The 16,248-nt window shown below is 42.3% G+C and overlaps 2 protein-coding genes across 3 annotated transcripts; one reads left to right on the forward strand and one right to left on the reverse strand.

Annotated features, from left to right (window-relative positions):
• Window positions 1-253: 253 nt before the first annotated feature.
• On the reverse strand, window positions 254-5,677 carry LOC137183728 (ribonuclease Y-like). The gene is made up of 4 exons (XM_067591024.1): window positions 5,561-5,677; window positions 3,474-3,567; window positions 1,957-2,044; window positions 254-1,830 (listed from the first exon to the last, which is right to left on the reverse strand). The coding sequence occupies exons 1-4, from the start codon at window positions 5,601-5,603 to the stop codon at window positions 904-906; spliced, it is 1,152 nt and encodes a 383-aa protein (XP_067447125.1). The 5' UTR covers window positions 5,604-5,677; the 3' UTR covers window positions 254-903.
• Window positions 5,678-7,144: 1,467 nt separating this feature from the next.
• kcnj11l (potassium inwardly rectifying channel subfamily J member 11, like) lies at window positions 7,145-15,265 on the forward strand. Of its 2 annotated transcripts, XR_010928528.1 has the most exons (7): window positions 7,145-7,332; window positions 8,440-8,615; window positions 9,999-10,238; window positions 10,320-10,589; window positions 12,529-12,736; window positions 13,644-14,578; window positions 15,053-15,265. XR_010928528.1 is itself a non-coding variant. In XM_067591025.1 (6 exons), the coding sequence occupies exons 2-6, from the start codon at window positions 8,457-8,459 to the stop codon at window positions 14,072-14,074; spliced, it is 1,308 nt and encodes a 435-aa protein (XP_067447126.1). In that variant the 5' UTR covers window positions 7,145-7,332; window positions 8,440-8,456; the 3' UTR covers window positions 14,075-15,265. The 2 variants fall into 2 exon arrangements, 1 of the variants encoding a protein (XP_067447126.1); XM_067591025.1 differs by having other exon boundaries at window positions 13,644-15,265.
• Window positions 15,266-16,248: the final 983 nt, after the last annotated feature.

The following is a 16,248-nucleotide window of genomic DNA, read 5'->3' on the forward strand; positions in this document are numbered from 1 at the left end:
GGGTTAGATGTAAACATAAACAGTCCAGGAAATATCTCACATCACAACATTTAACGTAACAGAAATACTTATAATACCATTTACTAATATATATATATATATATATATATATATATATATATATATATATATATATATATATATATATGTGTGTGTGTGTGTGTGTGTGTGTGTTTGTGTGTGTATATATATATATATATACACATGATGAACGTTACAGGATAAACATTCATTAAAGGAACATTTAACAACCTGGAAACCCAAAGTTGTTCTGATGGAGGGTTTATAACTGAGTATTAAGTATTTAGTGAATTTATTTTTTTATAATTTCATTCATGTAGGAAACAGGTTGCATTTACATATGTTACACTTTACACAGTTTATCTTCACTTTTCAGACTCCCACACAGTAAGAACTACAGGAAATAAACAGATCAGTAAATATATATATTAATAACAACAATAACAATATTACTTATAACAATAACATAATAAAATCATTCAGTGACACATTTTAAAGAGGAACTAGCTCATTTTTTATTAAAGGCTTTTTATTTTTATTTTTATGCCACACTTTACTTCTTCATTATGACTTTTACCACCGACCTTAACGGATGAAGAAGCTCTGACATCTTCATCAAGTGTTAGTATCACAGTGTAGAAATACTCCATCATACATCCAGTACTCACTCAGTATGCAAATGACATAATGATTATTGTATTATTAAATAATGATTGATGTATTAATGTCTGCAGCTGGCGAAGGTGGAATCATGTTATTACTTTAGATACTGCTGAGGATCAATAACGTCTGTGATAACCTCTGATATTGATCTGAAGTAACTTATGTCACCAAATAAATGAAGTGCAGCAGAAGGTACCAGTCTGTACGACACGTCCTCCATCACAGTTTCTCAACCAGCTTCTGGAACAAAGACACCAGTCTCTGCCTGGTCTCCAGCTGGTCTGGATCCACATCTGCAGCCATCCAGCTCTGGTAGAACCTGGTCTGCAGCACCACCTCCTTCTCAGCCTGATCCCCATCCACAGCCGCCGCCGCCCCCTCCTCCTCCTCCGTCCTCAGCTGAGCTCGGTCTCTCTCCACATCCTCTCTGGCTCTCTCCACAAGTACCCGATCTCTCTCCAGAAACGCCCGGTCTCTGTCTAGAAAGGCCCGGTCTCTGTCTAGAAAGGCCCGGTCTCTGTCTAGAAAGGCCCGGTCTCTTTCTAGAGCAGCTCTGTCTCTCTCCATAGTCGTCCTGTCTCTCTCTATGCTCGCTCTGTCTCTCTCGAGAGCGGCCGCGTCTCTGTTCAGCAGCTCTCGGTCCCTTTCTAAAGCGATCAGCTCTCTGTCGAACTCGGCTTGCTCTCTCTCCAGAGCCCGTCTCTCTCTCTGCAGCTCCGCCAGCTTCCCGTCCACCTCGGCCGCCTCCCTGACGATGTTCCTGCCGGCGACAGAGGAGGAGGTGGAGGCTGCGGCGGCGGCGGTGCAGTCGGGCAGTAAGGTGGCGTACAGCACGGCAGCATGAGGTTGACTCCTCAGCTCAGAGGTTCTTCTTCTCACCGCTTCGACCCCGCTCGGTTCCAGGACGTCCCCGAGCGTCCCGACACCCTCGTCAGGCCCCGTTTCAACAACGCTCGGTCCTGCGTTGGGGAGAGCGAGCGGAGGTAGAGCCGCGGGACGGTCCTCGTCCTCGTCCCGCAGGGAGGGCTGGACGATGCCGGCGGTGCCGACCAGGCGGCCGTTCATCGCCTCGTCCATCAGGGAGAACCAGCGCCACGAGCTGGGTCTAGTCAAGTTCTCCATCCCCTCTGGAGGGGTCTTCAGCACCTGCACAGGAGAGGACGTCACAGTTTAAATCATGAGTTTGTAGATTAATGTGTCTCTCCATCAGTTCTTCAGTAAATACGCCTCGTTCGTTGATCATGTGGGTGAACTCTGATGCGCTGGACTGACCTTGTACTTCTCCTTCAGGTTGTCCCATTTCTTCTTCAGCTGGCGAGCCGACAACATCCCCTGCAGCCCCATCTCCTTCCTTATCGCCCTGCAGGAGCAGAGGAGTGATGATCAGAGGCCTCATATGTATCTAAACATCTAACAGAGGAGAGTCTGATGGTTTATGGACAAATATGAAAACTGAACATATAAAGGGCCGAGAACAGAACCCTGAGGAACCCCACAACTAATTACCGCCTGTCAGTGGAGCTCTGTGTCTGTGGATGTTCACTTCTTCTGCCCTCTAGTGGAAAATTAATTAAACTGGCAGAAAAACTGCAAATACTCACTACAGAGCATCAAACGTGGATTAATCTGCTGCTGGAAATAGTCCCCCGACAAATATAAAAGAGTCAATTATCAGACGTGTTTATTCTCCTGCTGTCAGTTCAAATAAGAACAATTTTCATTAAACAGAATCATCTGGTGACAAGGACAGCTCAACATATAAATCTGAGACTTCCGGTTTGCCGAATGGCGAAGAAGTAGGCAGCAAGTCAGCAGAGCTCTGTTTATTCAGCCATCTAAAACCTGGAAAGGCTGCTTCTAGAACTGAGTTCTGACGGCGTCCGTTGTATCCAGTTCAACACGGGCAAAACAATCACAACCAAAAATGAGAAAGACGGCAGGCAAGATGGCAAGGACGTCACTTCTCCTAGCCTGGGTTTGTTGCTGGCTAGCTAAGATGACCAACACTGGAACACTTGTTATTAGTCTCATACAATATATTCAGAAAATAAGGACATATAACGAGGGTCAATGTTATGAACATTTTATCATGAACGTTGTTTACATATCACTGTTCATCTGTTATTCAATGATATCTAACTCTACTCCTCCCACATGCTAAGCTATCTGTCCCAACTGCTAACCATACGTTATCAATATCTGCTGAACACATAACTGTCTTGTGTTGAATATTATACATAACTACGGGAAAATCCCTGGTTTGGTTTAACGTTGGCATGTTCTTAATACAACCTGCTTCTAAACATCAGTGACACCAACTAACGTTACTCTTAAGTTTTTATTACAAGCGTTCTGAGCCATGGTAACGTTAATTTGATCGTGGAGCTATGATATGTAATCTAACGATATTGCTAATGCTAAGCTATCGTTAGCAGGGGTCTCCGGCGGTTTTAATGTGGGCGAGTTAACGTTGTATCACTGTCGGTGCAGTGAAGAGGGGGCTTTACTGATTACACCATCAGTCTCACATCTGTCACCATGGAAACAGTTACACACATACACACTTTGAACATGTATATTGTACAATAAACCTTTTTTAAATAGATAAATGGTGAAACTAGAGAATATTTGTGCTGACGATGGTATTTTTAAAAAAATCTGATATGGTGAAAATTTTAGAGGAATTCCTACTGACAGGATTTTCTGCGTTCAGGTTCTCCTGTGAGTGAAACATGATTAGAGCGACTGTCTGAACGTAGTTTAAAGGTTCAGACAGGAAACAAACTGACCTCCAGCCTCTCAGAGCAGAGTTCCTCCGACCAGTGAAGATGGCTGCGTTGGTGGCACGAAGCTGAATCATCAGTCTGATGTCTCTGTCTGTCACTATGGAAACAGTTACACCATCAGTCTCACATCTGTCACTATGGAAACAGTTACACCATCAGTCTCACATCTGTCACTATGGAAACAGTTACACCATCAGTCTCACATCTGTCACCATGGAAACAGTTACACCATCAGTCTCACATCTGTCACCATGGAAACAGTTACACCATCAGTCTCACATCTGTCACTATGGAAACAGTTACACCATCAGTCTCACATCTGTCACCATGGAAACAGTTACACCATCAGTCTCACATCTGTCACTATGGAAACAGTTACACCATCAGTCTCACATCTGTCACCATGGAAACAGTTACACCATCAGTCTCACATCTGTCACCATGGCAACAGTTACATCATCAATCTCACATCTGTCACTATAGAAACAGTTACACCATCAGTCTCACATCTGTCACTATAGAAACAGTTACACCATCAGTCTCACATCTGTCACTATGGAAACAGTTACACCATCAGTCTCACATCTGTCACCATGGCAACAGTTACATCATCAATCTCCCATCTGTCACCATGGCAACAGTTACATCATCAATCTCACATCTGTCACCATGGAAACAGTTACACCATCAGTCTCACATCTGTCACCATGGCAACAGTTACATCATCAATCTCCCATCTGTCACCATGGCAACAGTTACATCATCAATCTCACATCTGTCACCATGGAAACAGTTTCACCATCAGTCTGACATCTGTCACTATGGAAACAGTTACATTATCAGTCTGACATCTGTTACTATGGAAACAGTTACACCATCAGTCTGACATCTGTCACCATGGAAACAATTAAATCAGCAGTCTCACCTCTGTCACTATGGAAACAGTTACATCATCGGTCTGACATCTGTCACTATGGTAACAGTTACATCATCAGTCTCACATCTGTCACTATGGTAACAGTAACATCATCAGTCTCATATCTGTTACCATGGAAACACTTGAACCTGTGTGTCACTGTTTTAAGGTCTTGAAAATACATTTTCTGCTGTAGTTTCTTGCTGTCATGTCTCTGACATCAACATTCAGCTTCAGTTATTATACTTGGGAAACGGTGATGTCACATACTTTCATGCACCAATCAGGATTTAGCAATATTTCAATCAAATATGATGACTGACAGATGTGGGTTGAAACACTCACACAGTCCTTATGATCTCAGTTCATTAACAAATAATAATTAAGACAGTTTAAACTTCACTTTTATTGTAATAAATGTCAATATCAAATGTTACAGAAACATATTGAGGTTGTCCCTCTTTAGATTCATCTGGTATTTACTGAGTTATTACTCATTTCCGTCAAATTAATCTGTAACTATAGCAACGCCTTCATCTGTCACTGCGCAAACAGCTTCACCTGTAACATCGTCATCAACATAAACACCTAATTAAACTGTGTGAGCCCTGCTCATGCAGACACTTCAAAGCTTATCGATCTGTGAGACAGAAGCAGCTTCATCTGTGATCTCCGCCAGAAACAGAAACATTATCGATCTCTACCATTTTATTAAATGTATCGATCCGCTCTGACGCGCGTTGTTTTTACGCTCTGAATCTATTTTTTTCTTTCTTCTTTGGCACATTTAGAGGAGCTTAATCTGCACAAACAGCTGTTTAAATCACACCAGTCTGCGCAGTACATGTTTTCAGCTCATTCATGGTGTCTGCATTGATCGATCAGCTCTCAGTCTGCCTGTGAGCTTGCTGCGGTGGGCGGGAAAAAAAAAAAAACAATGAATCAATGACTACGGACACTGTGACACTGAGCTGACATGCAAACTGTTTATGTTGAGTGAATGTCTGCTGTCAGTCAGCTGGTGAAGCAGTTTGTCCTCTCAGCTCTCTGAACGCAGGTCGCTACTGCGCATGTGTCGCTTTCTGTGAGGATTCCCGCTTAATCTCAGTCTGACGTCACGTCTCATTAAAAGATAACATCATTAACATGTGAAGTTTTATTTAAATCAAGTTACTTCTGTACGCGTTCGCCATTTTCCCGCTGTCAGGTCCAAACATCCGCCCGAGAGCGGAAGAGACGTTCTTCTTCTACTACTACTACTACTACCTCTTCTTCTTCTTCTTCTTCTGCTGCTGCTGCTGCTGCTGCTGCTGCTGCTGCTGCTGCTTCTTCTTCTTCTTCAGTTGAGACCCGCCGACAGCGCTCTGCTGCCACCTACAGGCCGTTTATATTTATAATATACTGCATATTTATATTATATATGTATATGTGTTATTTATTCTAAAGTCTCACTGAACACGGAAATGCACAGAATAAATAAATAAATAAATAAGAGTAAACGGTCCGTTATGGAAGCCCAAAAGTGACTTAAATAAATAAATAAATGTGGATAAAAATAAATGTAAATAAATAAATTTTTAAAATTGAAATGAGTAAATGTATAAATAAATCATGAAATACAGAAAAAAAGATATTATTATCTATTCATGTACTGCACGTTTATTCATTTAAATGTCTTTATTTATAATTAAACAAAGAAAATGAAAGTTTGGTACCATAAAACTTGCATTTATATTTATTATATTTTGCCGACTACATCATTATATTTATAAGAAAAAAAAATATTTTTAGATGTGAATATATGGGAAATTATATTATTATATATAATTTAATATTTACATTGTTAAAATGATTTTTCCTAATACTTTAATTTATTCTAACTTGTGTACTCAATGTTTATTTTTTGGGGGGGGTTTATGTGCTTTTTATCTGTTTCACTGCTGCACAACCAATCGGACCAATAAAGTGATTGATTGACTGATAATAAGGAAGTTGCCATTTAACAGACCTTAAACTCAAAATGTCAATAACCTCTGGAGGCTGTCGTTGCCATATCAGGAGGTCATTTTAACAGACTTTAGATGCATTTAATAGGTCTTTGTCAATAATTAACATGTAAAAAAAAAGGGCACAAAAATCATCAGATATTCTAATTACTTGAGCCTCCATGAATCACCTCATAAATATGATACTAAGTCTTAGTTTCTCCTTTTTTCTATTTGAAATTAAACCTTAATTTTCTGATAGTTTTATATATTTCAGTTTTTCAGGAAGCGTCTGTAGAGAAGCTGCTCAGCTAATGAGACCTTTAAGAGATAATAAATAATGAGAGACACATCTTTTAATGCATCTGTGATGCTGCAGCAGGAAGCAGCTCGTCAAGTTCAACATGTGAACACGCAGAGAGGAAGAACCCGGAAGTGACTGAAAGCTGCCTTCAAAGTTAAAGCTCAGTAGAAACCAGACAGTAAAACAGGTTAATATTGTCTGAAACAGTCTGTAAATATATTCTCCTTTTTATATGGGTTGAATTCAAGCTGAGAAAACTATAGATTTATAATTATCAAATATTTTAATAATATGAATCGCTTGAGTCATTTTACAAGTAAAAATGTGAAACATTGCAGCTTTTTTGGAAGTTTGGACACAGTTTTGACATCATCATCATCATCATCATCATCATCATCATCATCATCATCATCATCAGTCCTTCATGTAGAGTTATACATATTGACTTCAGTGTTTCTGTTCGTGATGAAGTTAAAAATGTCTGCTGACCTTTGTATTTATCAGTCTTATTGTGAAGGGGCAGACAGGAAGCAGTGCGCTGTGCTTTCTGCAGCTTGACTCTGACCTGAGCTGCGGGTGAAGATGATGAAGGCTTCGTTGTGTTTGTCGTCGATTTAAAATCATCTGAACAAGAGAAACATTCAGCTGCTGCTTCAGGTAACATCTCTGCATGTTTACATCCCGCTGTGTGCAGTAAACACAGTAAATACAAACAAAATGTGACGTTACGGTGACGCTGTGAATAAAAACAACCTGCAGCTGATTGAATGTCGCTGTTTCTGCGGGATGTCTGTGATTGTTATATAATATTAATATCAAACATTTTAAACTCCAATGACGTCAGTATACTTTAATATTTATACATATCCAAATAAAAAATATATAACATTATTTAATCAGGTGATGTCATTGAGATCAGAGCTGCAACTAATGATTATTTTCATTATCAATTAATCTGATTAATCATTTTCTTTATTAATCGTTTGGTCATCAATCAACAGTCCAAACCTCATCAATAATAACCTTATTATATTATTACCTTATTATATATATTAATAATATTAACAATGCAATTTTCTGTTGATCAACTAATTGATGAATGATCAATAAGTAATCGATCACAGGCGTCACAAAACATTTAACTCTCACATGTTTGTTATATTCTGACCTTCATCTTTACTCTCATCACCAAACGACTGAACCACAATCAATCAGTCATCAATAAACAGGTGATCAATCCTTTAATGAAGCTTAATAGTGGCTCTAAAAGAATAAAGTATAAACAATGAATAACAGTTTGATCTATAAAGTTCTGTCTTATCTCCTCCTGCTTTATTAGCAAATCAAAACATATAAATTAATTAAACATAATTAATGAGAAACAGCATTTTGAGGACGGAAATGATGATGTGATATTTTCTTGTGAGTCAACACAGAACAAACATTTGCTTGTTTAAGTCATGAGGAAAATAATTTATCATCATTATTAATCAGTTTTATTCTTAGAATAATTAAAATAAATAAACAAACAAAATATATTGAACATAAACGGCTGCGTTTCTAGACAAACAAAGAACAAAGCTGCATCAGAAAGTGTGTGTTTGTGTGTGTGTGTTCTTGTATTGCTGATGTTGTGGGGACATGTATCTGTTTGACACATATGGGGATTCGCTGCCCAACTTCATCTTGTTGAGTCTCCAGGAACAGAATGTAAGTCAATGTGACGTCGTCAGAAGTGATGGAAACAGGCCTGTGTGTGTGCAGGTGTGCAGGTGTGCAGCATGTTGGCCAGGAAGGGTCTCCTGCCGGATGGCTTCCTGCTGACCCGCCTGGCGGAGGACCAGAACCAGCCGAACCGCAGCCGATCCAGATCCCAGAGAGCCCGCTTCATCACCAAGAGCGGATCCTGCAACGTGGCTCACAAGAACATCAGGGAGCAGGTAGAAACTGGAGCCACTCAGTCTCCAAATGATCTTTGTGATTCCTGTGTGTTCTGTAACACTGGCACAGAAACTATGGTACATTTATTTTATGAATCCTTTTATGTTAAATTCTTCTGGATTGATGTTGAATATGTATTTGATGCGTTATGTGGGATTTAATTTGCAGAAAAGAGACGATCTTTTCTATGGAAAAAAGGGATACGGACAGAAGTCATGTTTTTGTTTTAAATCTTCTCATTTTACATGGAAAGTTGAATAAAGAATGAGGGGAAAAAAAGATAAATGCTGTGTTTCCTGTGACCACTTCACAATACAAGCCCGTTTACATTGTTTAATGTGAAGTAGCAGCTGTAGGAGGTGTTGTGTTAGCATTAGCAGTGAGCTAACACTGCTGTGGTACAGCCGCAGGATGTGTTGTGTTAGCATTAGCAGTGAGCTAACACTGCTGTGGTCCAGCCGCAGGATGTGTTGTGTTAGCATTAGCAGTGAGCTAACACTGCTGTGGTCCAGCCGCAGGATGTGTTGTGTTAGCATTAGCAGTGAGCTAACACTGCTGTGGTACAGCCGCAGGATGTGTTGTGTTAGCATTAGCAGTGAGCTAACACTGCTGTGGTACAGCCGCAGGATGTGTAGTGTTAGCATTAGCAGTGAGCTAACACTGCTGTGGTACAGCCGCAGGATGTGTAGTGTTAGCATTAGCAGTGAGCTAACACTGCTGTGCTCCAGCCGCAGGATGTGTTGTGTTAGCATTAGCAGTGAGCTAACACTGCTGTGGTCCAGCCGCAGGATGTGTTGTGTTAGCATTAGCAGTGAGCTAACACTGCTGTGGTCCAGCCGCAGGATGTGTTGTGTTAGCATTAGCAGTGAGCTAACACTGCTGTGGTACAGCCGCAGGATGTGTTGTGTTAGCATTAGCAGTGAGCTAACACTGCTGTGGTACAGCCGCAGGATGTGTAGTGTTAGCATTAGCAGTGAGCTAACACTGCTGTGGTCCAGCCGCAGGATGTGTTGTGTTAGCATTAGCAGTGAGCTAACACCGCTGTGGTCCAGCCGCAGGATGTGTTGTGTTAGCATTAGCAGTGAGCTAACACTGCTGTGGTCCAGCCGCAGGATGTGTTGTGTTAGCATTAGCAGTGAGCTAACACCGCTTTGCTACAGCTGCAGGAGAGCAAAGCATTACACGCTGCATCGTTTCCTGTCAGTCCCTCCTGTGTGTGTGTGTGTGTGTGTGTGTGTGTGTGTGTGTGTGTGTGTGTGTGCGTGCGTGCGTGTGTGTGTGCATGTGTATGTATTATATTATATATACAGTATATTATAATATATATACACTGTTCAGGTTTATTTATGGGCAGCAGCTTCATTCTTCTTCGTGTGTATCAGGGTCGCTTCCTGCAGGATGTCTTCACCACCATGGTGGACCTGAAGTGGCAGCACTCCCTCCTCATCTTCACCTCGGCCTTCCTCTGCTCCTGGATGCTGTTCGCTATGATCTGGTGGCTCCTGGCCTTCGCTCACGGAGACCTGGAATCTCGGAACCCCGATGAAGAGCCGGGCCCCGTCCCCTGCGTCACCGCCATCCACTCCTTCACCTCCGCCTTCCTCTTCTCCATCGAGGTCCAGGTGAGAGCCGCTGTCAGTCTGACCTCACCCGGCTGACGCAGGTGCAGCTGTTGGTCGTGTGTTAACTCTCGTCCTCTTCAGGTGACCATCGGTTTTGGCGGCCGGATGGTGACGGAGGAGTGTCCTCTGGCCATCACCGTGTTGATCATCCAGAACATTCTGGGCCTGATCATCAACGCTGTGATGCTCGGCTGCGTCTTCATGAAGACGGCGCAGGCCAACCGGCGAGCAGAGACGCTCATCTTCTCCAGAAACGCCGTCATCGCGCCTCGAAACGGCCGGCCGACCTTCATGTTCAGGGTGGGAGACCTGAGGAAGAGTATGATCATCTCTGCTACTGTCCAGCTGCAGGTGAAGTCCGGCTCATGTCTCATTTATTCGACTCTACTCAAACTCTGGAGACGCTGATGTTTTCTACATCTGTCTGACGTCAGTTTATCGGTTTAGTAAATACTGTCAGTTAAAGTCTGGGTCCTGACTGGTTCCACCGCCGGCTTCACATTGTCGGGAACACATGTCTTGATTTATGATATTATTTATACATGTGATCTGACACCAGTGGTGGAAAGAAAACAGACTCGCTCAGGCTGAACAAGATGAAGCAAACACCAGTGATTTAAAGATTATCTCAACCTGCACAAGACTTTCTGTCTTTATTTCTTTCCTACTTTCCTTCTTTTCAATGTTCTGAGACCAGAAAATAAACTGAAAATAAACTACAAGTGCTTTTACTTTTACTTTGGATGCTTGACTGCATTAACTGAGGTGCTGACAAGATGATTAAATAAATTGCTCATCAACAGAAAACTAACCAGCAACCATTTTCATAACTTTCTAACTAATTTATAAAAATAAAAAGTGTAGTTTTTCTGTATCTGACATCATTCAAAGCTGAATTTCAGTTCAGTTTCAGCTGTTTAGATAACATTAGCTAATAACTATTAGTCATTCAGCTACAAACTCTTTTCATTTCCTTTATTTAATGCAGTAAAAGTCATCAAACCTTTCCTCTCTGACACTCGTCATCATTTAACTTCTAAACTCTCAACGCTGTCAGAACTTAAAACTAACTTTGATCAGAAAGTCTCTAAAGCAGACAGACAGAAATAGAAATGTCTTCCGGTCTCATTCTTTAAGACCATCATTCTCCTTTATTACTTCTTCCAAGTCCAACTTCCAAATCTTGTCTTCAGTCAGTGGTTTCATCCTCCGTCCCTCCAGCATCAAAAGCTGGCGTTTCCACCCAATCTGGAAATTATCTTTTCAATCAATTTTTATTTATATAGCGCCATATCACAACAGAAGTCATCTCAGGGCACTTTTCACATAGAGCAGGTCCAGACCGAACTCTTTAATTTACAGAGACCCAACAATTCCCCCATGAGCAGCACTTGGCGACAGCGGTAAGGAAAAACTCCCCTTTAACGGGTAGAAACCTCAAGCAGACCCCGGCTCTTGGTGGGTGGCCATCTGCTTTGACCGGTTGGGTTGAGAGAGAGAAAGAGAGAGGGAAAGGGGGAGGGGGGACAGAAGAAAAACAATCACAACAACAACAACAAGAACAAGCAGCAACAGCCAGGGAAGGATGCCATCAGGACTGTGAAGGACCGCGAAGGTTCGCCCCAGGACTCAGGTTTTCCTGTGAGATGAGAAAGCACAAAAAACTCTGAGGAAGAAGCAAAGTTAGTGACATGCATTGATGTTACATGAATGCATACAGATGGAGAGGAGGAGGAGGAGAGAGGAGCTCAGTGCATCATGGGAAGTCCCCCAGCAGTCTAGGCCTATAGCAGCATAACTAAGGGCTGATCCAAGGCGAGCCTGGTCGGCCCTAACTATAAGCTTTATCAAAAAGGAAAGTTTTAAGCCTACTCTTAAACATAGAGAGGGTGTCTGCACCCCGGACCGAATCCGGTAGATGGTTCCATAGAAGAGGAGCCTGATAGCTGAAGGCTCTGCCTCCCATTCTACTTTTAAAGACTGTAGGAACCACCAGTAAGCTGCATACTGGGAGCGCTAGTATTATGAGCTCTTCAAGATATGATGGTGCCTGACCATTAAGGGCTTTGTAAGTTAGCAGAAGGGTATCTAAAGCCACAGAAGACGTTGTCTTCACTCAATGTAACGTAACAGTTTCCCCTCAATTATTAACGTAATGATAAAATAATTTTAATTTTTGTCTGTTACAGTTACTTATCTGATTATTTAGTTTGAATTAATTTCTCTGTAAAGCATTTTGTTGTACTCTCAGCAGCGAGGCTGAAACCGCGTCCGGTCTCCGTGTCTGCAGGTGATCCGGCGGACGGTGACGGTGGAGGGCGAGGTGATCCCGGTGTGTCAGCTGGACATCCAGGTGGAAAACCCTCTGAGGAGTAACGGCATCTTCCTGGTTTCTCCTCTGATCGTCAGCCACACCATGGAGAGGGGGAGTCCTCTGTACGAGCTGTCCGCCCATTCGCTGGCCTCCGAGGACCTGGAGATCATCGTCATCCTGGAAGGTCAGAACCACGCGCGCTCCTGGATCTGCATCATATAACTCATACTGGTTCAGTCATGGAAATACTGATGTTAAAGATGTAAAGTCCCCACTCCGAAGTTTAATATGAGTCTAAAGCTGTCTGAGATAAATCCAGTGTTGGTTTCATTGGAGCAAAGATTTGATGTTACTGAAATATCTGTGTCTAAAAAACACAAATAAGATTTCAAATCACACTGAAGTTTCCTCTGAGTTCATGTTGAATGATGAAGTCCAGTAACGACAACAAACCCACATGCAACTACTCCTCTGCCACAGCTTGAGGAGGAAACAAAAAGAAGGAATCTGGTTCTAAACCAGTCAACAAGTATCTTCCAGTTCCACCAGCAGCCGCGTTGTGAAAAATGAAACACAAGATGTTCAGTTTACTGTCATGTACGACAAGAAAAAGCATCAAATCATCACAATTTCAGGAGCTGAAACATGCTGAACAGTGTTTTTGCTTAAAAAAATGATCAAAAAGATAAATCAATTATCCAGATAGTTGATTGACTAATTGATTAATGGACTAATCATTGCAGCTCTAAATGTGCATCGCCACTAAACTGGCAGCTAACTGGCTAATAGAAATGATATGTGTTCAGTGCTGGTGGGATATATTCTGTCGGTCTCAGGTTCAGTCTTTTACAGGTCTGGTTCTGCAGCACCAGGTGGGTTCAGTCGGGTCTGAAAGGTGCGGGGACGGCCGGGTTCAGGTCTCGGTTTTGTGCAGGACTCTAATTTGTGACGTCACAGTCGATGTCCAGCTGTTTCTCTTCTTGTCTTCGACCCTCGATCTGCTCCTGAGCCTTTAAACTTCCTCTGAGTTCACTGTATGACAATATGCTTCCTGGATTCAGAGTTCTGACTCGTTGCTCTCTGTTCTTCAGGCGTGGTGGAAACGACGGGGATCAGCATGCAGGCTCGGACCTCCTACACTCCCGAGGAGATCCTGTGGGGGCGGCGCTTCGTCTCCATCATCACAGAGGAGGACGGCCGCTACTGCGTCGACTACTCAAAGTTCGGCAACACGGTTCCGGTCCGAATGCCGTCTCTCAGCGCCAAGGAGCTGGACCAGACCCGCGGCGTCCAGGAGGGCGGGTCCGACGCCCACCTGCAGGGCTGGGGGTTGGTCCGAGCCGGCAGAGGAGGCTTCCGTAGAGGAGGACGGACCTGCGACGGCGCCACCTCTCAACCCTGGTACGCCCAATCAGAGAAGCCGGACAAAGAGGCAGAGCAGAAAGGGCAGAAGAAGAACGTGCAGCTGGAAGTGATTGGACGACAGATCGAGGATGACGGACTCGGAGACATGAGTGACTGAATACCTGGAAATATTTCAGTATCAACGTCCCCTGATGTCACGTTCCTTTGTCTGGTCACATCATACACAATATCACAGCAACATAAACCCAGTGTTTATATAAATTATTATATTGTATATACATCACATAAACCCAGTGTTTATATAGATTATTATATTGTATATATATCACATTCTTATATAGCGCCAAATCACAACAACAGTCATCTCAGGGCACTTTCCATATAGAGCAGGTCTAGACCTGATGTTCCTCCATGAGCAGCAGCGGGAAGAAACCTCAAGCAGAACCGGACTCTAGGTGGCGCCATCTGCCTTGACCGGGGGTTGAGAGATAGAAAGAAGGAGGGAGGGAGAAAGACTCAGAGAAGCACAATAACAACAACAACAACAACAACAATAAATATAGAGATATGACGACTAATAATAACAGCAGCAACAGCCGGAGAAGACCCCAAGGCCAGATACCGAAGATTCCTGCAAGACGAGAAAGCACAAAAAAGTCAAGTTAGTGACATGCATTGATGTTACATGAATGCATACAGATGCAGAGGAGGAGGAGGAGAGAGGAGCTCAGTGCATCATGGGAAGTCCCCCAGCAGTCTAGGCCTATAGCAGCATAACTAAGGGCTGATCCAAGGCGAGCCTGGTCGGCCCTAACTATAAGCTTTATCAAAAAGGAAAGTTTTAAGCCTACTCTTAATGGTTCCACAGGAGATGAGCCTGATAGCTGAAGGCTCTGCCTCCCATTCTACTTTTAAAGACTGTAGGGACCACCAGTAAGCTGCAAACTGGGAGCGCAGTGTTCTAGTGGGATAATACGGTATGGTGTCTGACCATTAAGGGCTTTGTAAGTTAGGAGAAGGATTTTAAATTCTATTTACACATGAATTAGACAAGAACCCAGTGTTTATATAGATTATCATATTGTACGTAACTCATAAGCCTGGTGTTATATAATATGTTATACCTGTTTTTCAGATACCTGGTGGGTGGGGCAGAGGAACACCTGGGCCTCCATCCGTGTGGTTATGTTGCAGCTTTAGTTCCTCACAACACTCACACTGTCTCCACTCTCATGCACACAATCCTGATTCCACTGATCTCCACACTCTACATGTGCTTTTCTACTTTTGTTATGTATTTAATTAATCGCAGTTTATTTAATAAATTAGTTTGTTTGACTTTTGAAAACGGTGTGTTTCCCACTTTGTCATGGACTCACGAGCCAGGTTGTGACAGTTATATACAACACATAAAGGCTGGTGGTATATTATATGTTATATACGTCACATAAAGGCTGGTGGTATATTATATGTTATATACGTCACATAAAGGCTGGTGGTATATTATATGTTATATACATCACATAAAGGCTGGTGGTATATTATATGTTATATACGTCACATAAAGGCTGGTGGTACATTATATGTTATATACATCACATAAAGGCTGGTGGTACATTATATGTTATATACATCACATAAAGGCTGGTGGTATATTATATGTTATATACATCACATAAAGGCTGGTGGTACATTATATGTTATATACGTCACATAAAGGCTGGTGGTACATTATATGTTATATACGTCACATAAAGGCTGGTGGTACATTATATGTTATATACGTCACATAAAGGCTGGTGGTATATTATATGTTATATACGTCACATAAAATAATTTCTCATATGACACCATCATCAAGCTCACTGGACATAATACCTACCACATTGTTATTAGAGGTTCTAGATGCTGTAGCCCCTTGTCTGTTCTTTATTTTCTGGATGTGTTCCTGATTATTTTAAGACCACTAGTGTCCAGCCACTTCTCAAAAAACCTGGTTCTGATCCCTCTGACACTCTGACAGCACAGAGACTAGACCCTGGTAAGAGCGGTCAGTGATATGTTGATGCAGGTGAATGCTCGATAGTGGTTCATACCTTTCTAACAGAAAAGTCTTTATCTCCTCTCAAGCATCGTCTATGTTAGAGGTGCCGCAGGGCTCCATTCTAGGACCAACTGTATTTTATCTTTATTTACTCCCTTTGGGCCACATTATCACACTGCATGATAGTTCATGTCATTTCTACGCAGATGATACTCCGCTGTATTTATCCTGCAAACCGTCTGACTCAGTTGTTGGATGGCAGAAAATTTTCTTCAGCTTAATTCCTC

The sequence above is a fragment of the Thunnus thynnus genome, chromosome 5 (genome assembly GCF_963924715.1).
Source record: "Thunnus thynnus chromosome 5, fThuThy2.1, whole genome shotgun sequence".
Taxonomy (NCBI): domain Eukaryota; kingdom Metazoa; phylum Chordata; class Actinopteri; order Scombriformes; family Scombridae; genus Thunnus; species Thunnus thynnus.

Bases quoted from the DNA above. Each gene is read 5' to 3' on its own strand.
- LOC137183728 (XM_067591024.1), bottom strand. From the start codon at position 5,603: ATGTTTGGACCTGACAGCGGGAAAATGGCGAACGCGTACAGAA. The intron at 2,045-3,473 runs GTCAGTTTGTTT...CTGCTCCTGCAG, and splicing joins TCTGCTCTGAGAGGCTGGAG to GGCGATAAGGAAGGAGATGG. The intron at 1,831-1,956 runs GTCAGTCCAGCG...TCTCCTGTGCAG, and splicing joins ACCTGAAGGAGAAGTACAAG to GTGCTGAAGACCCCTCCAGA.
- kcnj11l (XM_067591025.1), top strand. From the start codon at position 8,457: ATGTTGGCCAGGAAGGGTCTCCTGCCGGATGGCTTCCTGCTGACCCGC. The intron at 8,616-9,998 runs GTAGAAACTGGA...CGTGTGTATCAG, and splicing joins ACAAGAACATCAGGGAGCAG to GGTCGCTTCCTGCAGGATGT. The intron at 10,590-12,528 runs GTGAAGTCCGGC...CCGTGTCTGCAG, and splicing joins CTGCTACTGTCCAGCTGCAG to GTGATCCGGCGGACGGTGAC.